Source organism: Bos taurus, chromosome 20, assembly GCF_002263795.3.
Source record: "Bos taurus isolate L1 Dominette 01449 registration number 42190680 breed Hereford chromosome 20, ARS-UCD2.0, whole genome shotgun sequence".
Classification (NCBI taxonomy): domain Eukaryota; kingdom Metazoa; phylum Chordata; class Mammalia; order Artiodactyla; family Bovidae; genus Bos; species Bos taurus.
Window position 1 is genome coordinate 4,716,873 of NC_037347.1, and position 18,810 is coordinate 4,735,682.

The 18,810-nt window shown below is 45.4% G+C and overlaps 2 protein-coding genes across 3 annotated transcripts in view; both read left to right on the forward strand.

Annotated features, from left to right (window-relative positions):
* The first annotated feature begins 112 nt into the window (after positions 1-112).
* On the forward strand, positions 113-6,781 carry RPL26L1 (ribosomal protein L26 like 1). Of its 2 annotated transcripts, NM_001192837.2 has the most exons (4): positions 113-168; positions 557-733; positions 5,597-5,736; positions 6,455-6,781. In NM_001192837.2, exons 2-4 carry the CDS (start codon positions 566-568, stop codon positions 6,471-6,473), a joined length of 327 nt encoding a protein of 108 aa, NP_001179766.2. In that variant the 5' UTR covers positions 113-168; positions 557-565; the 3' UTR covers positions 6,474-6,781. The 2 variants fall into 2 exon arrangements, with proteins under 2 accessions (NP_001179766.2, XP_059734739.1); XM_059878756.1 differs by lacking the exon at positions 5,597-5,736 and having other exon boundaries at positions 130-168; positions 6,455-6,773.
* An 8,870-nt stretch (positions 6,782-15,651) lies between these two features.
* The window catches only part of ATP6V0E1 (ATPase H+ transporting V0 subunit e1), a 30,014-nt gene continuing 26,855 nt past the window's right edge, over positions 15,652-18,810 (forward strand). Inside the window, 1 exon segment of the mRNA NM_001034050.2 lies at positions 15,652-15,809. Within this exon segment, the coding sequence (NP_001029222.1) occupies positions 15,706-15,809 (104 nt within the window). The 5' untranslated portion in view covers positions 15,652-15,705.

Sequence of the window (18,810 nt, forward strand, 5' to 3'; positions counted from 1 at the left end):
TCCAGGGTCCCTGGAAACGAGCCACTGCGATCCCACCCCAAGCCTCAGGGGGCGCTATTCAGTTTCCTTCTGATGGGAATGGAGCATTGTTTTCTTTCTGCGCTTGCGCAGCAAGGAAGCCTCGCTTCCGTCCCTACGCGCGCATCCTCTGAACTGGGCGGTCGCTCGGTAAGTGAGTGGAGCCGGTGAATTCTCCGGCCGGGAAGCCCTCCGCTCCACTGGACTCAATCCTGCCTGCCCGGGGGTCTGCCCGCCTCCCCAGAGATCTCTCTGCGTGACCCCCAACCGTGCATTCTTTTGCAGTCTGAGCGCTCGTCCCTCAGCCTCAAGGCCCCAGTGCCGCCCCCTGCCCACCCCCGTTTAGTTCAGCATGCGCCCTCCACGCTTGTCTTAACACGCAGACCCTTCATATCCTTCGTTTTCCTCCCTCAGTCTCCTTCCGAGGCCACCTCCCTAGAACCCCTGGGCGGGGATGGAGAGAAGTGTCCCGGATGGAGAGAAAGCCCTGGTACCCCACCCAGCGTCCCTTCGCTCCTTCCCTTGTCTCTGTTTGCAGACGAACACGATGAAGTTCAACCCCTTCGTGACCTCGGACCGCAGCAAAAACCGCAAACGTCATTTCAATGCCCCCTCCCACGTGCGCAGGAAAATCATGTCGTCTCCACTCTCCAAGGAGCTGCGACAGAAGTACAACGTCCGCTCCATGCCCATCCGCAAGGACGACGAGGTCCAGGTAATTGTCTCCCGGGCTCTAGTTACCCACGTGCGTGGCGCTCGGGCGCTGCCTTTGCCGGAGAGTGTCGACAGTGCTTGGACGTGGAGGAGTCAAGAGACTCACACGCCCTCAGGACCGGGGCAGATGATGTGACCCTGCAGGTGACGGGAGTTGGGGCACAGAGTCACCAGAGAGCGCCTGCCAGCTTAATGTAGAGCATTCCAACTCAATTCTTTAATAATAAAAATTTGAGAAGTTTTGCTTTGCTTTGCCAGCCAAGCAAAACAATGCTTTGTTTTTTAGTCCAGAGGTTGCTAGTTCCCAGACACTGCTTGGGGGAAGTGCGTTGGATCTTTGCAGGGGAAGGTGTTGGAATAAGAGTAAGATTTTGGCATCATTGGGTTTAGTGGAAGCTGAACGTTTGATGGTGCTGGATTTGGCAGGGAGAATGGGGAAGCAAATCAGAGGCGTGAAATTTTGAGAAAGTATAAGTTGTCTGTTCTCTGACTGGAGCTTAGAATGTTTAGTAGGGAAGGGAAGTGAAGGTGAGTAAGACAGAGCAGAGCTATATTCACAACTTGAAGGAATATATATTGAGCATTTACCAGACCAGGCACCGTTCCCTAGAACTCCAGTGGTGAACATCATCCACAGGGTCCCTGTTGCAGTAGGGCTCGCATTTGAGAGCGGATTTCCGGCCTCCGCACTGGTGACTTCTTGGGCTGGGTAATGCTTTGTTGTGGTGAGCTCTCCTGTGCACTGTGGGGTGTTTAGCAGCATCCCTGGCTTCTCCCCACTAGATGCCAGTAGCGCCTTCTCACAGTTAGGATAAGCAGAGCTATCAGTATTTCCAGGTATTGTCCCTGGGGAGCAAAATTCACCCCTGACAACCTCCCCCAATTGAGAACCATTATTTTAGAGAATGAAGTAAGGAATTTGGTGTATCTGTAAGGGACGGGGACTTGGAAGGTTTGAGGAGGAAAAGGTTGGAAGCAGGAGAGAAGTGAGGTTGAGAATGTGACAGGAATAGAGTGGAAAAAAGAATTTGGAAGTATGGCCCAGCCTCTTGTCTTCTGGACCCTTCCCATCAGACATGCTCTGGAACCAGGGATTGCAAGTGCCTGTAGGTGCCAGTCAGGGATGCGCAGGAACGCCTGTAGGTGCCAGTCAGGGATGTGCAGGAACGCCTGTAGGTGCCAGTCAGGGACGCGCAGGAACACCTGTAGGTGCCAGTCAGGGACGTGCAGAAACGCCTGTAGGTACCATTTAGGGGTATGCAGGCTCTTCAGTTGTCAGATTCTCCAGTTTTGTGAGACCTGGAAAACCTGGATTCTTTGTTTTATAGAAACTGCTTTTGGCTGAGACCATCAAAAACCTCTTTATGACTAAATTCAACAGTCCCTCTTCGTCTGACTGTCCTTGACTTTTTCAACAGCATTTGGCATGGGTGGCATCACCTTACTCTTGAAATTGTCTCCCTTTTTAGCTTCTGTGACACTTCAAGCTCACAGTTTACTTCCAGCTTCTCAGCCCCTATTGCTGGCTAGTTCTCCTCTGTCTGATCCCTAAATACTTTTTTTCAGGGCCTGCACCTGCTCTTCCATTGGCTGGCCTACATTGTCTACCTAGGTGGTAATACTTACACCTAGAATTTTAAATATCTGCTCTAGGCTAACACCTTCCTACTTTATATCCTGGTTCAAACCACTTTTCTGACCACGGACCTAAGATCTAACTGCCTGCTGAACGTCTTTATTTGGATATCTCACAGACATCTCAAGCTTCTTATGCATGAGATCCTGACATTCCCACTGCCTCTAAAATCTGATTCTCCTCCCATCTTTCACACCTCAATAAGTGATGCTTCTATCTCCCCACCTGTATATACCATAAACCTTTAAGTTATTCTTAACTTTCCCTAACCCCTTTCTTCTGTCACTATGTCCTGTTGATTTTACGTTCAAAATAAGTCTTAAATCTGACACTTCTTTATGTATTTCCATTTTAGTTCAAAGCATCTTCAGCTTCCACTGTTACCCTAGTCCATTCTCTACAGACAAATTATTTGCAAATCAGAGCCTACTTAAAACCTATCAGTGGTGCTTGATGTGCTAACTGTAACATCTAAATCATTGATAAGGCTCCAGTGATCCAGTCCAGGCCTAATTCTCCAACCTCATCTCATTTTACAAGCCCCCCACTTGCACTGTACATCAAACACATCTTTTCAGGTCCTTAGAATGCTCAGAGTCTTTGTCCAGAATGCTCCCTCTGCCTGGAGTGTTCTTCTCCCCTTTACTTAACTCCTCATTTTGCAGGTCTTACCATCTCAGTATCTTCCCATGTGCCCTGTTCATGGATCATATATCTGTATGTTTACCTGTTAGCTGCTTACTACTCATCAGACCAAGCTCCCTGAGGCCAGAGAACTTCTCTGACCTCAGTGCAAAGCCTGGCACACAGCAGGGGCACAATCTGGATGGAATTGGAACGTGAGATAAAGAAAAGGGGGCATGAACTGTTTCCTTTTTAGATATGAAGACAGTGAAACTCAGGTAAAATAATAAAGAGTAATATAGAAAATGAGTGTCCAGGCCAGGAATACAGGTCTCTTAACTCCAGAGGTCATTTGGGGTAAGCACGTCTCCAGCCAGGAAAGTAAAATAGTCCAATTAGGTTTGTTAAAACTGCCTTTTCTCTCTTGGTATCTTCTAAGTCTCACCTGCCTCTTTCTCTGAGTAGTTGGGTCTTCCTCCTACTTTACAGAGGGAATTAAAACTGTTATCCAGGAACTTCCAGAGCTCCTGGCTCCACACCCTCTGGCTTAATACCTGCATTTCCACCCCTCCTGTCTTCCTTCTCTCCTGTTATAAATCCTGTTTCTATCTGAAGCGTTCCCTCTGCCACTGAATGTGACACCCACCACTCTCTTCTCCCCTCTTCAGATCCTTCTATCCATTATCTCCTTTCTCTACAGCTTCCTGTACCTTTTCCTCCATACTTGTTCATTTAAACACATTAATGTTTCCCCTTCTTAAATAATAAAAAATTATCCCTTAACTTCACATCCCCATAGAGCACATGTCCTCTTTCCAGTCCTCTTCAGATCCAGGCTTCTTGGGCCAGGCTTTTTTCATCTTCGTCTTTCCACCTCTGGTGAATTCACAGCCTTACCATAAACGACTTTCGTCCCTCTGCTCCACCAAAAGCACTGTAGCCATGACCACCAGTGACCAGCTTGTTGTCATCTGTTACTTAATCCTTTCTCTTCTTGGCCACTCCACAGCATCTGACCTTCTTCTCGTCGTTCCTGTAACACAATACTCCCTGGTTTCCCTTTTATTTATTTATTTATGGTTGTGCTGGGTCTTCATTGCTATGTGGGCTTTTCTCTAGCTGTGGCAAGCGGGAACTGCTCTCTGGTTTCATAGGTGGGCCTCACTGTGGTGACTTCTCTTGTTGCAGAGTGCAGGCTCCAGGAGCACGGGCTTCAGTGGTGGTGGCCTACAGGCGCAGTAGTCGCTGCAGACAGGCTTAATGGCTCCGTGGCATGTGGGATCTTCCCACATCAGGGGTTGAACCTGTGTCTCTCGCGTTGCCAGGCGGATTCTTCACCCCTGAGCCACCAGGGAAACTCCCTGGTTTCCCATTCTTTCAGGCCACTTCAGTGTCTTGTAAACCCTTCCAAAATGTTGGCTTTTCTTAGATTTCTACATTCTGCCCTTGTGTCATACCAGCAGTTCCCTGAGTAAACTCAGGCTTTGAGTTGCCATGTCTGGATGACTCTCACGTCTTTGTTGCCGGCCCAGTTGGCCTTCCCTGTGTATGGAATCACCCCATTGCATGCCTCTGGGAAAGGCAGGCCCGTACATCCAGGTGCCCAGCTGGACTCTGGATGACCTCCTCGCCACGCCCCTACCCTCTCAGTCCATTGACCTAGTCTTTTCCCGTCTGCTTCCTCACTGGGTGTAGTGTTTAATCTACTTTTTATCACAGGTGTGTTGACTCCTTTTTAACATCTGTCTGTAGTCTTGATGAGAGTATTGAGACTCCGTTTCTTTACATGTGGCATTTTCTCTGCTCATGTGGCTGCTGTGTAATAGGCTTGTGCCTTTAGGAAAACCATAATCTAGTTGATTTTTAGAGTAGAATTACAGTATGAACAGATGTTTAATGTGTGAAAATAGCCCACAGTGTTTTGACATTTTAATTTTTTTCTGATGATAAAATGTTTGTATTAACTGAAAAATCTTGAAATGTGGACTAATATAAATTAAGAATTCTACTTCCTGTCTAATGGCAAGCATTAGATATATAACATTAGATAACATTGGATAGATAACATTAGATAACATTGGGATTTATTTTCATCTTGTGTATCCCATATGTATGAAGCATATACACACAAGATTCAGACTGTACTGTTTTTAGCTTTGTATTCTTTTTTCTTTAAAGGTCATATCTTGAAAATTTCCCTAGGTCATAAATTGTTTTTTGAAAACATGGGCTTTAGATGGTTACGTGAGAATGTCAATATAATTTCTTTCTTTCTTTTTAAATTGAAGTGTAGTTGATTTACAGTGTTGCGTTAGTTTTATTCTCAGGACTAGTTGTGTGATGACCGACCTACTTCAAGGAATGTTTTGTTCAGGTAAGAGAAGGAAAAAATCCAGGTGAAGAACCTCCACCTGACTTAGAATAACACAGAGCAGATTTATACCAGGGGAGGGGGGAAAAAAGGCTGAATTTGACTGCCAAGATTAATCTGTTTTTTGTGCAGAAAGTTTCATTGTTAGCCATTATGTTGCTGATCATTAGTTTCCTTACTGTGATATTCAGGCATTAGCAATGGGGAGAATTCAGTTTTGTATTTTCTCTCAGGTGGTTCGAGGGCACTACAAAGGTCAGCAAATTGGCAAGGTAGTCCAGGTGTATAGGAAGAAGTACGTCATCCACATTGAACGGGTGCAGCGTGAGAAGGCTGACGGCACGACTGTCCACGTGGGCCTTCACCCCAGCAGGTATGGCCCGGGCCACACAGTGGCAGCGGCTGCGTGTCCCAGCATTCCTGCTGAAGTTGCTGGGCATCAGTATTGCCCACACAGGCAGATGTGATAAGGACTTCAGAGGGAGGTCAGGCAGGCTTGGTTGGTTCACTGGCTAGTGGCAGCATCAAGGATCCAGATTCTTCTCTTGTGTGCTCTGTCATCCTTGGTGACAGCCCGTCTGCAAGCTGGTAGCAAGAGTGTTGCAGGCATGACTTCCCCACGAGGGAGTGTGCAGAGGGACTAGAGAGAACACCTCTTCCTTCAGCCCTCACTCCCAGCTAGTGAAATTGACCGTTCCTCTCTTAAACTCCCAGCTTGTACGCTGTAGAGTCTCTCCTCCAGAGTTTCAGATCCTTTAAGGGCAGAATGGTTGTGTCTCACTCATCTGTGTGATCTCTATATCGCCCAGTAGCTGGTGGGAATGCAGTATTTTTAAAAACAATGTATTTTGCCAGCCAGGGGATGACAGACAAACCATCCATGTTGGTAGTATAATCTTCAATCTTTGTATCACTAAACTACATAAATGGTCCCTAGACCCACAGGAGTTAGGGATTGGAGATTGGGTAGCAGAAGAAGGAACCCAAGCTGCTATCATTGAGGGACAATCTGCTGTATGAGATAATTATGCTTTTAAGTCCTTTCCCCTTGAAAAAGAAATCAAGATCTATTTGTTTTCTCATCCTAACAGGTGGTCATCACCAGGCTAAAACTGGACAAAGATCGGAAAAAAATTCTTGAACGCAAAGCCAAATCTCGACAGGTTGGGAAAGAGAAAGGAAAATATAAGGAGGAACTTATTGAGAAAATGCAGGAATGAATATACCCTGTTGCACAACCATGGTTTATCTGTAGGTTTTTTACCTGGCATGTAGGCCTTTAAGACTTTTCAAGATGTCTCTCTCTCGAGTATTTTATTTCCTTCCTGTTTTGTTATTATTGTTTATGTGGTTCTGTAAATCCACTTTCTGTTTTGATTAATAATTTTATGAATAAAAGTTGGAAATGTTTTCTTGTTCCGAATGGTATTTATTGCTTTATAGGTAAAATCCATCTTAATTCTCAGTTCCCCATTGGGAGTCTTTCATAATCTACAGAGAGCAGCACAGTAGTAGCTGTGAGATTAAGACAGCCCTGCTGCTGCTTAGACCCTCATGCTGACAGGGTGGACAGGACAGGGCTCTGGTTCCTGATGCAGAGGTCTGCCCTGCTCGACGGAAGTCATCCTGTGCCTGGCAGGCACAAGGCCCCACCGAGAGCAGTGCCGCTCAGCACTCCCTCTCTGGCCTGCCGCACTGCCCTCTGGCCAGCTTCCTCTCCTCCACACCCTAACCGACCCAGGGACGTGGAGCTCCCTGACCCGGCTGCCCGGCCCAAGTCTTGACATTGCTAGCGCTATCTGGTGTGACTGAAATGCCCTCTCCTAAAGACGGTTCAGGAAACTGATGCCCTACAGGCAAGACTTGACTTGGTTCACAGGTTTTTGTGTTTTTTTTGGTCCTATTGTTTTCATAACTTTAAAAATTAATTTCCAACATATGAAATGTAACGAGAGCACAGAGAAATCCAGACCTTTTGCTTCATCTGGCTGCGTGAGGCCCTCAGCTGCGCAGCATCAGTGTGTGGAGACAGGGGACTCTTCCTGTCCTCAGTGGACTCCAATCTAACTTCTAATCATTCCTTAAGATTAGCTTCAGAGCCACATCTAAAATCCTCCCTTGCCCCTGTGGTAAACAATCTATTGATTAATACATCAAACTGAGCCTTTTTTGGCTCTCAGAGGAACTCAAAAGCCTCTTGATGAAAGTGAAAGTGGAGAGTGAAAAAGTTGGCTTAAAGCTCAACATTCAGAAGATGAAGATCATGGCATCCGGTCCCATCACTTCATGGGAAATAGATGGGGAAACAGTGGAAACAGTGTCAGACTTTATTTTTTGGGGCTCCAAAATCACTGCAGATGGTGACTGCAGCCATGAAATTAAAAGATGCTTACTCCTTGGAAGGAAAGTTATGACCAACCTAGATAGCATATTGAAAAGCAGAGACATTACTTTGCCAACAAAGGTCCGTCTAGTCAAGGCTATGGTTTTTCCTCTGGTCATGTATGGATGTGAGAGTTGGACTGTGAAGAAGGCTGAGCGCCGAAGTATTGATGCTTTTGAACTGTGGTGTTGGAGAAGACTCTTGAGAGTCCCTTGGACTGCAAGGAGATCCAACCAGTCCATTCTAAAGGAGATCAGTCCTGGGGGTTCTTTGGAAGGAGTGATGCTAAAGCTGAAACTCCAGTACTTCGGCCACCTCATGCGAAGAGTTGACTCATTGGAAAAGACTCTGATACTGGGAGGGATTGGGGGCAGGAGGAGAAGGGGACGACAGAGGCTGAGATGGCTGGATGGCATCACTGACTCGATGGACGTGAGTCTGAGTGAACTCTGGGAGCTGGTGATGGACAGGGAGGCCTGGCGTGCTGCGATTCATGGGGTCGCAGAGTCGGACACAACTGAGCGACTGATCTGATCTGATCTGAGTAACACAGGGTTTATCTGACACTGATGTTTCTTAATACATGTTGACTGATTCCATTATTTTCCATTTTGACTGCTGAAGAAAATGAGTTTAGTTTAAGTGCCCAAATCCCAGAGAGCATAAGAGAGCTAGGATTTGAACCCAGACCTCGGTGCATCAAAGGACATTCAGCTCCCGCATCAGCCCCCTCTGGTATTCCTCCCTCTACTCTTAGCAACCCTTTATTCGAGTCTGATAAGAGCCTAGACGTCTGGAACAGAAGAACTTGTGTTTGCAGCAATAGTGCTGTAGTGGGGAGAGCACTGTCACCAGCCAGCAAGTGCCAGTCGCGGCTCTGCCACTGGGTGGTCAGAGGTCTTCAAGCAAGCTGCTCATCTCAGCTTCCATTTTCTCGGTAGAAGACGTCAGTCGCTCAGTTGTGTCCAACTCTGTGACCCCATGGACTGTCGCCTGCCAGGTTCCTCTGTCCATGGGATTCTCCAGGCAAGAATACAGTGGGTAGCCATTCCCTTCTCCAGGGGATCCTCCCCACCCAGGGGTCAAATCCAGGTCTCCTGCACTGCAGGCGGATTCTTTACTGTCAGAGCCAAAAGAAAATAATACTTGCACTGCCTTCCTGTCTCATGGAAAATGCAGAAATAAAATGCCAGGATCAAATGGGCTATTACTGAGCACACTTTGAAAGTATGAGTGTATAAATTCTAATATTGCTATTATTATTCAGTATTTCCAGTTCTAACATTCACCTTGCACTCAAGTAATGATTTTTCACAGAAGATGGATAAGATCACAAACCACAGAACTCAATATGCATGTTCTGACTGCAGCGTTGATTTAACAGTGAGCAGAATGGTACCAGCTCTGGAGTCAGATGAATCTTGAATCAAGTCCTGTTCTGGTCGTTGGTCAGCCCTTTTTATGAGCCTCTGTTTCCCTATTTTATGTAAGAAGCTAGAAACACTGATCTTCAAGACTGAAAATTAAAGTAGCAGTCCACCAGACCCTCCTGATTTTAGGAGTCAATGTGGGTGCTTGCTAACAGTCTCTACCTCCTTGCCTGGAGATTCTGTGATGCAGTAGGTCTGAAGAGAGAGGTCTATTCAGACCTCTTCACATGGCCCTTGTATGATACTTATGACTAGGTAAATTTGGGAAATTGTGGATCAGGATGTCTACAAATCACAGCACATAAAATACAGTAGGTGCCCAAAACATGGCAACTGTATCAGCGCACTGAGCTGTGTGTCTAGCAGGTGTAATGAACAGGTCAACCAGTGAGGGCTGGAGTTTGTTCTTTTTGTCTTCACTCTTGATAACACATGTTTTAGGCCCCCAAATCTGAATAAAAGATTTCAAACTAGGTTAAATTTATAGTAAGATAGTATCTTCTGATTCCTGGTCTCGGCCCTAGGCTCCAACCGTTACTCTCACCATTACACTTAAATGATGATTATTTCCTAGGAATCAGATCTGGTTTCTTTTCAGCAACATGATCAAGTGATAGGTAAGTTTTGAGAACTGTCATCTCCCCCAAATCACACCAGACTTCTTATCATCAGTCACGTGAATAGTAGTGCATGATCAAGAGCAGAAATTCGGCATCAACTGAGAGCTAACCCCAGCTCTGTCATCTTCTAGCTGTGTGACCCTGGGCAAATGGCCTAACCTCTCTGGGCCTGTATGGTTATAAAATGGAGATGAAATGAGTACCTACCAAATAGAGTTGTCAAGACTTACTACTTGAGATACCGTGTGTAGAGCATAGAGAACTCAGCAAGTGATAGCTACTGTCTTTCTGAGGAGATTGCAGTGGCTTTGTCTGCAGGAATACAGGGAAAAGTTTTTCTCCAGGGAGTTTGGATAAATGCTGGTTCTTGACCAAAGCGGGAGGGTTTAAAGGCAGCAGTATTGTGCTTGGGCTGCTGCAGGAAATTGGGGCTGTAGAATGCCAGCTGGATGGGCCTGCTTATCAAGGTTCAGGGTGGGGAGCGGGGTTTAGCATGTTTCCTGGAATGAGTTTGAATTAAGTAGTTTCCTACTGACCTTTTCATCAAATTTGTAGATGTCCACTTACGTGAGTGAGTCCCCCTGTGTTATTTTGGAAAGACTCCAAACTTTCACACTTCAGATAACTCCTTCTGAGTGTCTGCTTTCACAGTGCACTGGGGTTTGAGATGTTTAGCTACAGGGCTTTCCACGTGAGCTGGGTAAGCAAGGAAGTAATCAGATCTGGGAACCAGGCAGGACTTTAGTCCTCTGTACTCTGCTGATGCTATAGACTATAGAGTTGAGCAGTTCCAATCTGGTAATGGCTTGGGTCTTTGTTCATTGTTCTTTTTAATTAGTTTTTTTCTTTTAAAGAAAAAAACTGAACAGAGGAGAGTGGCAAGCTACAGTCCATAGGGTTGCAAAGAGTTGGACACAACTGAAGCGATTAGTATGCACACATGCATATACAGTACAACATAAAAAAGTACAAAAGGTATACAGTGAAAAGTAGGTTTCCTTGTCATGTTGACTCTTAAGTCACTCAGTTCTCCCCAGAAGCAGTCACTGTTTCCAGTCTTTGGTATCTTTCTAGAAATATTCTATACATACATGATTGGGTTTTTACTAAAGTCTGGTCCATGAATAAGTCTTCATGAGAATGGCAGGTCATCCAAATGTAAATAGCTATATGAGGTTGATTTATTTCCTGAACACCATAATTACAATACAAATACACATCAATATAAGTAAAATATTATTTGTCCATCAGAAATAACTAAATCAACCACATCCTAGCCTATCCCTAATATGAGGGCAGCTAATTCTGCAACAGGTTTTCAAAGGTCTCATCTTATGTGTTAGATGTCTCTATCTTTTAAAGTAGTATATAATTTAAGGGGTTTTTTCTTTTGATGATTTACTATTTGAGATAGAAGAGGGAGCATGGTTTACTAGGAAGAACACGAGCTACAAAGACTTACATACCGATTCCAGTTTTATCTCTTAAAACAGCTAGTCTTTGAGCAAGTTACAAATCTGAGCCTCTTTTTCTTAATATGTAGAATGAATTTAATAACACCTACTTAGGTGTTGTGAGCACTGAGACAGGTAATTCAGAGCACCTTGTTTAATGACTGATGAGTGGCCATCAAAAAATGGTAGCTGCCATAATCGGTGGCGTCAGCCCACAGTACACTTTCCCTATATATGAGCAGAGCAAACAGCAGTGAATTATGCTGGAGTTTCTGCTTCTCCACTAACTTCTAACCTTCTCAATCAACTTGGAAAGGAGCTTTCCGACTGTGGCTTTGTAACCCCGTATTCCTGTTTAGGAGCTCCTTGGGGTTTGCACTGTAATGTTTCAATCCACTCCTGTTTACTCTATCCTACTGAAGTTGCCTCTGAGACTTTTCCTCTAATTTAAAAATTACTGAGCAACTTCCCTGTGGTCCAGTGGTGGAGAATCCCTGCCAATGCAGAGGACACGGGTTCAATTCGTGGTCCAGGAAGATTCCACAAGGTGCAGAGCAACTAAGCCCAAGCGCCAGAGCTACTGAATGAAGCCCATGCGCCTTAAAGCCCATGCTCCGTGTAAGAGAAGCCACTGCTATGAGAAGCCCGCACACCGCTACTGGAGAGCAGCTCCCACTTACTTCAACTAGAGAAAGCCCACTCGCAACAACAAAGACCCAGATCAGTCAAAAATAAAATAAATGAAAGTTACTGAGGACCCAAAGACCTTTATTATGTGGATTACATCTATCAAAATAACTCACCATGTTAGACATTAACATTGTAAGATTTTAATTCATTAAAAAAAAAAAACCCAAAACATGTTAATGTTTTTATAGAAAATAACTCCCTTTTCCAAAACAAAACCAAAAAATGTAGCCAAAAGAGTGACATTGTGCACAGTTCCTTTATGTCTGGCTTCAGTTCAGTCGCTCAGTTGTGTCCGACACTTTGCGACCCCATGAATCACATCACGCCAGGCCTCCCTGTCCATCACCAACTCCCGGAGTTCACTCAGACTCATGTCCATCGAGTCGGTGATGCCATCCAGCCATCTCATCCTCTGTCGTCCCCTTCTCCTCCTGCCCCCAATCCCTCCCAGCATCAGAGTCTTTTCCAGTGAGTCAACTCTTTGCATGAGGCGCCAAAGTACTGGAGTTTCAGCTTTAGCATCATTCCTTCCAAAGAAATCCCAGGGCTGATCTCCTTTAGGATGGACTGGTTGGATCTCCTTGCAGTCCAAGGGACTCTCAAGAGTCTTCTCCAACACCACAGTTCAAAAGCATCAATTCTTCGGCGCTCAGCCTTCTTCACAGTCCAACTCTCACATCCATACATGACCAGAGGAAAAACCATAGCCTTGACTAGACGGACCTTTGTTGGCAAAGTAATGTCTCTGCTTTTCAATATGCTATCTAGGTTGGTCATAACTTTCCTTCCAAGGAGTAAGCATCTTTTAATTTCATGGCTGCAGTCACCATCTGCAGTGATTTTGGAGCCCCAAAAAATAAAGTCTGACACTGTTTCCACTGTTTCCCCATCTATTTCCCATGAAGTGATGGGACCGGATGCCATGATCTTCGTTTTCTGAATGTTGAGCTTTAAGCCAACTTTTTTACTCTCCACTTTCGCTTTCATCAAGAGGCTTTTTAGTTCCTCTTCACTTTCTGCCATAAGGGTGGTGTCATCTGCATATCTGAGGTTATCGATATTTCTCCTGGCAATCTTGATTCCAGCTTGTGCTTCTTCCAGTCCAGCGTTTCTCATGATATACTCTGCATAGAAGTTAAATAAGCAGGGTGACAATATACAGCCTTGATGTACTCCTTTTCCTATTTGGAGCCAGTCTGTTGTTCCATGTCCAATTCTAACTGTTGCTTCCTGACCTGCATACAGATTTTCATGTCTGGCTTAGTAGAAAACAAATGGATTCTTATAATGCTTCTGCAATCAACCTGTTGCAATGATGTTCTTGGTGAAGAGAAGGAAGAAAATTCAGTGTCAAATTCAGCGTCACATCGATTGGTGGTTAGAAAAGAGAGGACCTGGCCGACCCACTGGGAGAGTCTCTAGGACTCTCCAGCAGTCCTGGGACCATGCTGCCCAAAGTCTCATTTTTTTCTTGCAGGAGACCTGAAACCAGAGAATATTTCTTCATCACACAATCCTAGCTCTTGGCCTTCTCCACAGCTTTCACTTGGAATGTGTGATAAAATGTTTTTGACAGACTGACTGATAGAGGGTGCTATTGGCCAATACTAGCCCACATATTTAATACCCAGATTAAAGTGTTTTCTCTTTCACAACGGCTGAAACAGATTTCAGCCCGGTGTCTGAACAGAACCAGTGTCTGAAGAGCTACATGCCTGTGCTCCTGACATCTGCTTCTCAGAGAGGCTGCCAGGAAGGCAAGGCAAAAGGTAGACTTACCAAGATCAACTTAAAACACCTGCATTAATTTAAGAAAGGGGGAAATTTTTTACAATAGCCAAAAAAGTGGAAGGAACTCAACTATCCAATCACGGATGAATGGAAAAACAAAATGTGGTGTGTACATACAGTGGAATATTATTCAGCCTTAAGAAGGATGGAAATTCTGATATATGCTACCACACGGATGAATCTCAAGGACATTATGCTCAGTGACACATAAGCCAGTCACAAAAAGACGAATGTTCTATGATTTTACTTACATCAGGTATCTTGAGTAGTCAAGCTTATAGAAACAATTAAGTAGAATGATGGTTGCCAGGAACCAGGGGAGGGAAGAATTGGGGACTTGTTTAGTGGGTATAAAATAGTTCTGGAGATCTGGTGCACAACTGTGTTTTAAGATACTTAACACTACCGGACCGTACACTTAACAATGGTTAAGAAGGTATGTTTCATGTTATGTATATTTGTATGCCACAATTAGAAATAAGCTTTTAAAAAAAGAAATGGAAAGAAAGACCAAGCTTTTTTCTCTAATTTAGATCTGGCTGATGTCACCCTTTCTTAACTATTCATTGCAGCTGTACAAACGTTTATTGAGCACATTCTAGGCATAAAATGCTTCTAAGGAAGACAGATCAGGTAAACAGCACCCATTCTCAAGGAGTTTGCCTTTTACTAAAGGGTTGGTTGATTTATACACACAAACAAGTACAAGGCCACAAGACATGTATTAACAGAATGAAACAGGTCTTGTGAAGGTGGTGCCGGGAATGGAACTTAAGAACAACAGAATTTCTGCTGAGACTGAGTTGTTGGGAAGGGGCAGGATGAGCACACAAGAGACCAACTGGTTTCCTACCTTGTCCTTCAGGTAAAGGTTTGAAATTATGTTTGAAGAGATGTCAAAGATCTTTGGTCCAACTTCCCATTTAATCCAAAAATTCATTCTAGTTGAATGAGGAAAGAAATCAGGAGGTAATTCAAGGGAGGGAAATGTGACTGTCACAGGGAAATCATGGTCCAGGGTAAAGCACACTGGGTTGGTTTATAGATTCGCTTTCCATCTTGCTTTTGCCTGAAAGCTCTATCAACTTCTCTGAGAATTACGTTCTTCCTTTGTTACAAGGCTGTCACATACACTGAACATGTGTGCAAATCCTTGGCAAGCATCAGAAGTTCCTTGTTAACTTCTTCTTACTACCCTAGCTAATCCCTACCCCTCTTTCAAGGCTCAGCTCAAGACTGGCTTGGGGTGGAAAAGTCATGCATTGTGGTCCAACCTACCTTCACACTGCATTCAGTGGCCTGCTCAATGTCCGTCTTTTCACCAGCCTGTGAACTCCCTGTGGGTAGGTGTGTCTGATTCCTGTAACCCTCCGAACCTGGCACAATCCACGTCATTCAGTAGGGCAGTAGTTAAGAGCACTGGCCTTGAAAATCACACCAACAAAGGTTGAATCTTGGTTTTGCTACTTAGTAGCTATGTGACCCTGAGCAAGATCCTTAACCTCCTTTCTGGGCCTCAGTTTCTTCACCTGCAAAGTGGGGATAATAATTAAACGGCGTCATAGGCTGTCGTGAGGTGTTCAAAACGAAACTCAAGCACTTAAAGCTCATGACCCAGTGGCTACCACACAGAATTCTGAACAGAAACTTACGATGAAGTTCTCTAAATATGCTTCTTGCATAAGAAGATAAGGCTGTAAACAACTACATTTTTCTTATAAGGGCCGCCTTCTTATCTGAAAACTTTGCTGAGCCCCTGATGACACACATCTCTAGCTCTGGGGCTCTACAGTGTCTTACACAGCAGGAGCCCGGCGGTTTCCCAGCGGAGGGCGGGGCGGAGTCCCGCGCGCGGTCACGTGGAGACGCAGGGGGCGGGCCTTTGCGCGCGCAGGTCCCGCGGCCGGAGTTGACACTTCCGGGTGGGACCCGAGTGCGGCGGCGGGTCCGGGGCTGGCGCTTCCCGCAGCAACCATGGCGTATACCGGCCTCACCGTCCCTCTCATCGTGATGAGCGTGTTCTGGGGCATCGTCGGCTTCCTGGTGCCCTGGTTCATCCCTAAGGGTCCCAACCGGGGGTAAGTGCGCCAGGCCTGCCTGGGGAGGGAAGCGCAGTGAGAACCCGCCGGGCCGGGCGGGGAAAGGGGCGACGGCGCGGGTCGGAGACCTTGCCCGGGTGATCCCGCCCTGCAGTCAGGCCTCGGCCCCCGACCCCCCGGCCGCCCCCCGACTTCCTTGTCGCGGCAGCCGCAGTGTCTCCTAGCCCGAACTGAGGAGGGTGGCCTCCGGCGGATCCTCCTTAGGAAGAAGCTTTAGGGAAATTTTTTCTCCGCACGTCCGTGTGTGGGGACGTTGCCGTCGAAAATGGATGTATCCCTCCTCGAGGAGAAGTTGGGGCTCGTCACCAGACGGCTGTCGCCTTAGCCCCGCTGTCTACCCAAATGAGGCCTCGTTTGCCTACACTTTAAAGGGACGGATCAAATAAATAAAACAGAAATTGACCTCTCTGCCTCACAGGCTGTCGCAGTTGCACAGCACACCCTTGTGCCGCAGCGTGAACCCAGGCCTTGCATCTAGTGGGAGCCAGGAGCTAGTTGGGGCCTGATCTGGAGCGAGGTTAATTACCGAAGATCAGGAGGTATTGTTAAGAAACCCCTGCGTCATACCTTTCGAAGGGCGCTCCCGCACTTGTGTATGAGTGTAACAAGCTCTTAAAATGATTGGTTAAGAAAGACTCCCCCCGCCCCCCCGCTCCCCCGACTTCTTGGTTAAATAGAGCTTTATCTGTTTTGTAAGTAAACTTTATTATGGTATGAAATAGTCTTATCTTCAAAGGAGCTTTGGAAACCCTCTTTCTGGTTCCTCTTTGCCTTTTAGTCATTTTTTCTCAGCGGCAAGATCATGTGGGGTGAAGCTTATTATGAATCACAGATTTTGGGGAACACCATCTCTTGTTTTAGTCTTTGAAACTAATTGGTGACTTCACAGTGCTCTGCATGCATAGTAGGCATTCAGTAAAGGGTTGTTGAGTGATCTGTTGCCTTTATTAAAGGAAAGAAAATGCTCTTAATAGTTTGTGACCTGAACCTCTTTTACTGTCTGGAATAAACTTGTGTTAGACCCGTTCCTTTCATCTAGCTTACAAGTAAATCATAATTTGTTTAAAAAGTAAACATTGTAGGTGAATTTATCATCTGGTTGCATTAGGTCCACCCATTCTGCTCCTCTCTACTCCCCGCCTTGGATGGCATCAGTTATGTAGGGTCATCTTTACAGCCTGTAATAGATGAGAATTCTCAGGTTAGTAAAACAATTTGTGTTAACCAAATTTAATTCCTTGGGCTTGTTTCTCCTGCTAGATTTAGAGAACAAAAGTGCTCTTTTGTTGTGTTTCTGTCTTCAGCTCTTTCGTTGCCCACTGTCTTTCCAGCCTCCATGCTCAGAAAGCGTTTATTAATGTGCTGGTAGCGTTGACCACTTCTTTCTTGAAGTTCCCCATTTGGGGCCCGCTGTGCCCAGCCTTGGGTCTTGATGCCATTGCTCTAACCCAGAGTAATGAAATGCCTCCTGTGGTCCATGGGTTACTCAATTTGTAGTCTTAGGGTTACGATTCACGTTCGACCTGCTAGTAATATGTTATCTGGATTTGATTCATAGCCTCCACCCCAGCCCTTGTTATTTCCTGCTCTTGGCAGGATCGAACAGGTCTTAAAACACAAGGTGTCTCCTAGGAGTTACTGTATTATAGTTTGAGAAACACTGCTCCCAGTTGGATGATCCCTATGACCTTGGATAATTTAACTTTTCCATGTTCCTGTTTCCTCACTGTAAAATGGAAATATTAGTAGTAAATTATTATCGGTTCTGTTTTACCTCCTGAAAAGACACATTAACGGAAGAGCTGAATTGCTTCAAGGACTCTGGTGAATTTTTAATGCAGGAGAGCATTTCTGATTTGAGAATTGAAAACATCTTCATTAAGGAGATAAGGTGATGTGTAAGAAGGAGAGAAAGGAGTTTTTGCTGTTAAATTTTCTTCTCTGAGATCCCTGCATGTCAAAATGCAGAACTTGGGTGATTAGGATTTCAGGACCTCGTGAAACTGGGGGAAAATGGGGGCAAAAGGGAAAAAGGTCTTCTGAATCTGTGTGTAACCTAAAGCAAGCCCCTTACTGTCATCTTTTCTGCACCGGAAAAAGGGCGGAATACAATGAAGTCTGTACCTGGAATGCTGGTTCCTGACCGATCCTATTCTTTATGATTTTCCACTCTCCTCTTGGAATCCAGAGATTCTCTAAAAACTTGTGGAGGAGGGGGAGGGGGTGGTGACAGAGCGCGGGGATTAGTGTGCCAAGGGTTCACAGCTCCAGTTTTTTCAGACATAACATTGTTAAACATACAGAAAGAGAGAGTAGTGTAAGTGTTACGTAACACCACCTAGATTCAATAATGTTAGCATTCATATCTGCTTTGTATTTGCTTTGTCTCTGAATCCAGGTGTGCATACATACATACATAATTTTGCTGAACCATTTGAGCACACATTGCAGTCATTGTGACACTTTACCCCTAAACACTTAAGCAGACCATAACTCAGAAAAAAAGCACACCAGGAACTGATATTTTCGTGCTTTTTGGCCATGTCACACCTCTGAGCTTGCGAGATCTTAGTTCCCCAGCACATTGGGCACTCGGAGTCCTAATCACTGGACCAGCAGGGAATTCCCACGAGGGACCTTTGCTCTCCAGTGTCAAATGAATAGTGCAAAGGGGCCTCAGCTGTTCCCATTCTCTGAGATGGCCTTTTGGGGAAGAGGAAGATGGAGGGAGGGGTTCTGGATTGGGGCAGGGGAATGGAAGGAGATGAACAGGAGCTCGGGATGGAGGATAAACAAACATGATGCATTTGGGGACACTAGGGCGCCCACGTTCAGGAGCGAAATGCTGTTTGAAAGTAGAGGGGTGAGGAGGAGGAATGGAGCGAACTGATGACAGGTGAGAAGCTGGACTTGATTTTATAGATCTCCAAACATTTTTATTATGAAACTATCAAAATTTGGTAGTGCAACCCTTAAAGCC

Bases quoted from the DNA above. Each gene is read 5' to 3' on its own strand.
- RPL26L1 (NM_001192837.2), top strand. From the start codon at position 566: ATGAAGTTCAACCCCTTCGTGACCTCGGACCGCAGCAAAAACCGCAAA. The intron at 734-5,596 runs GTAATTGTCTCC...ATTTTCTCTCAG, and splicing joins GCAAGGACGACGAGGTCCAG to GTGGTTCGAGGGCACTACAA.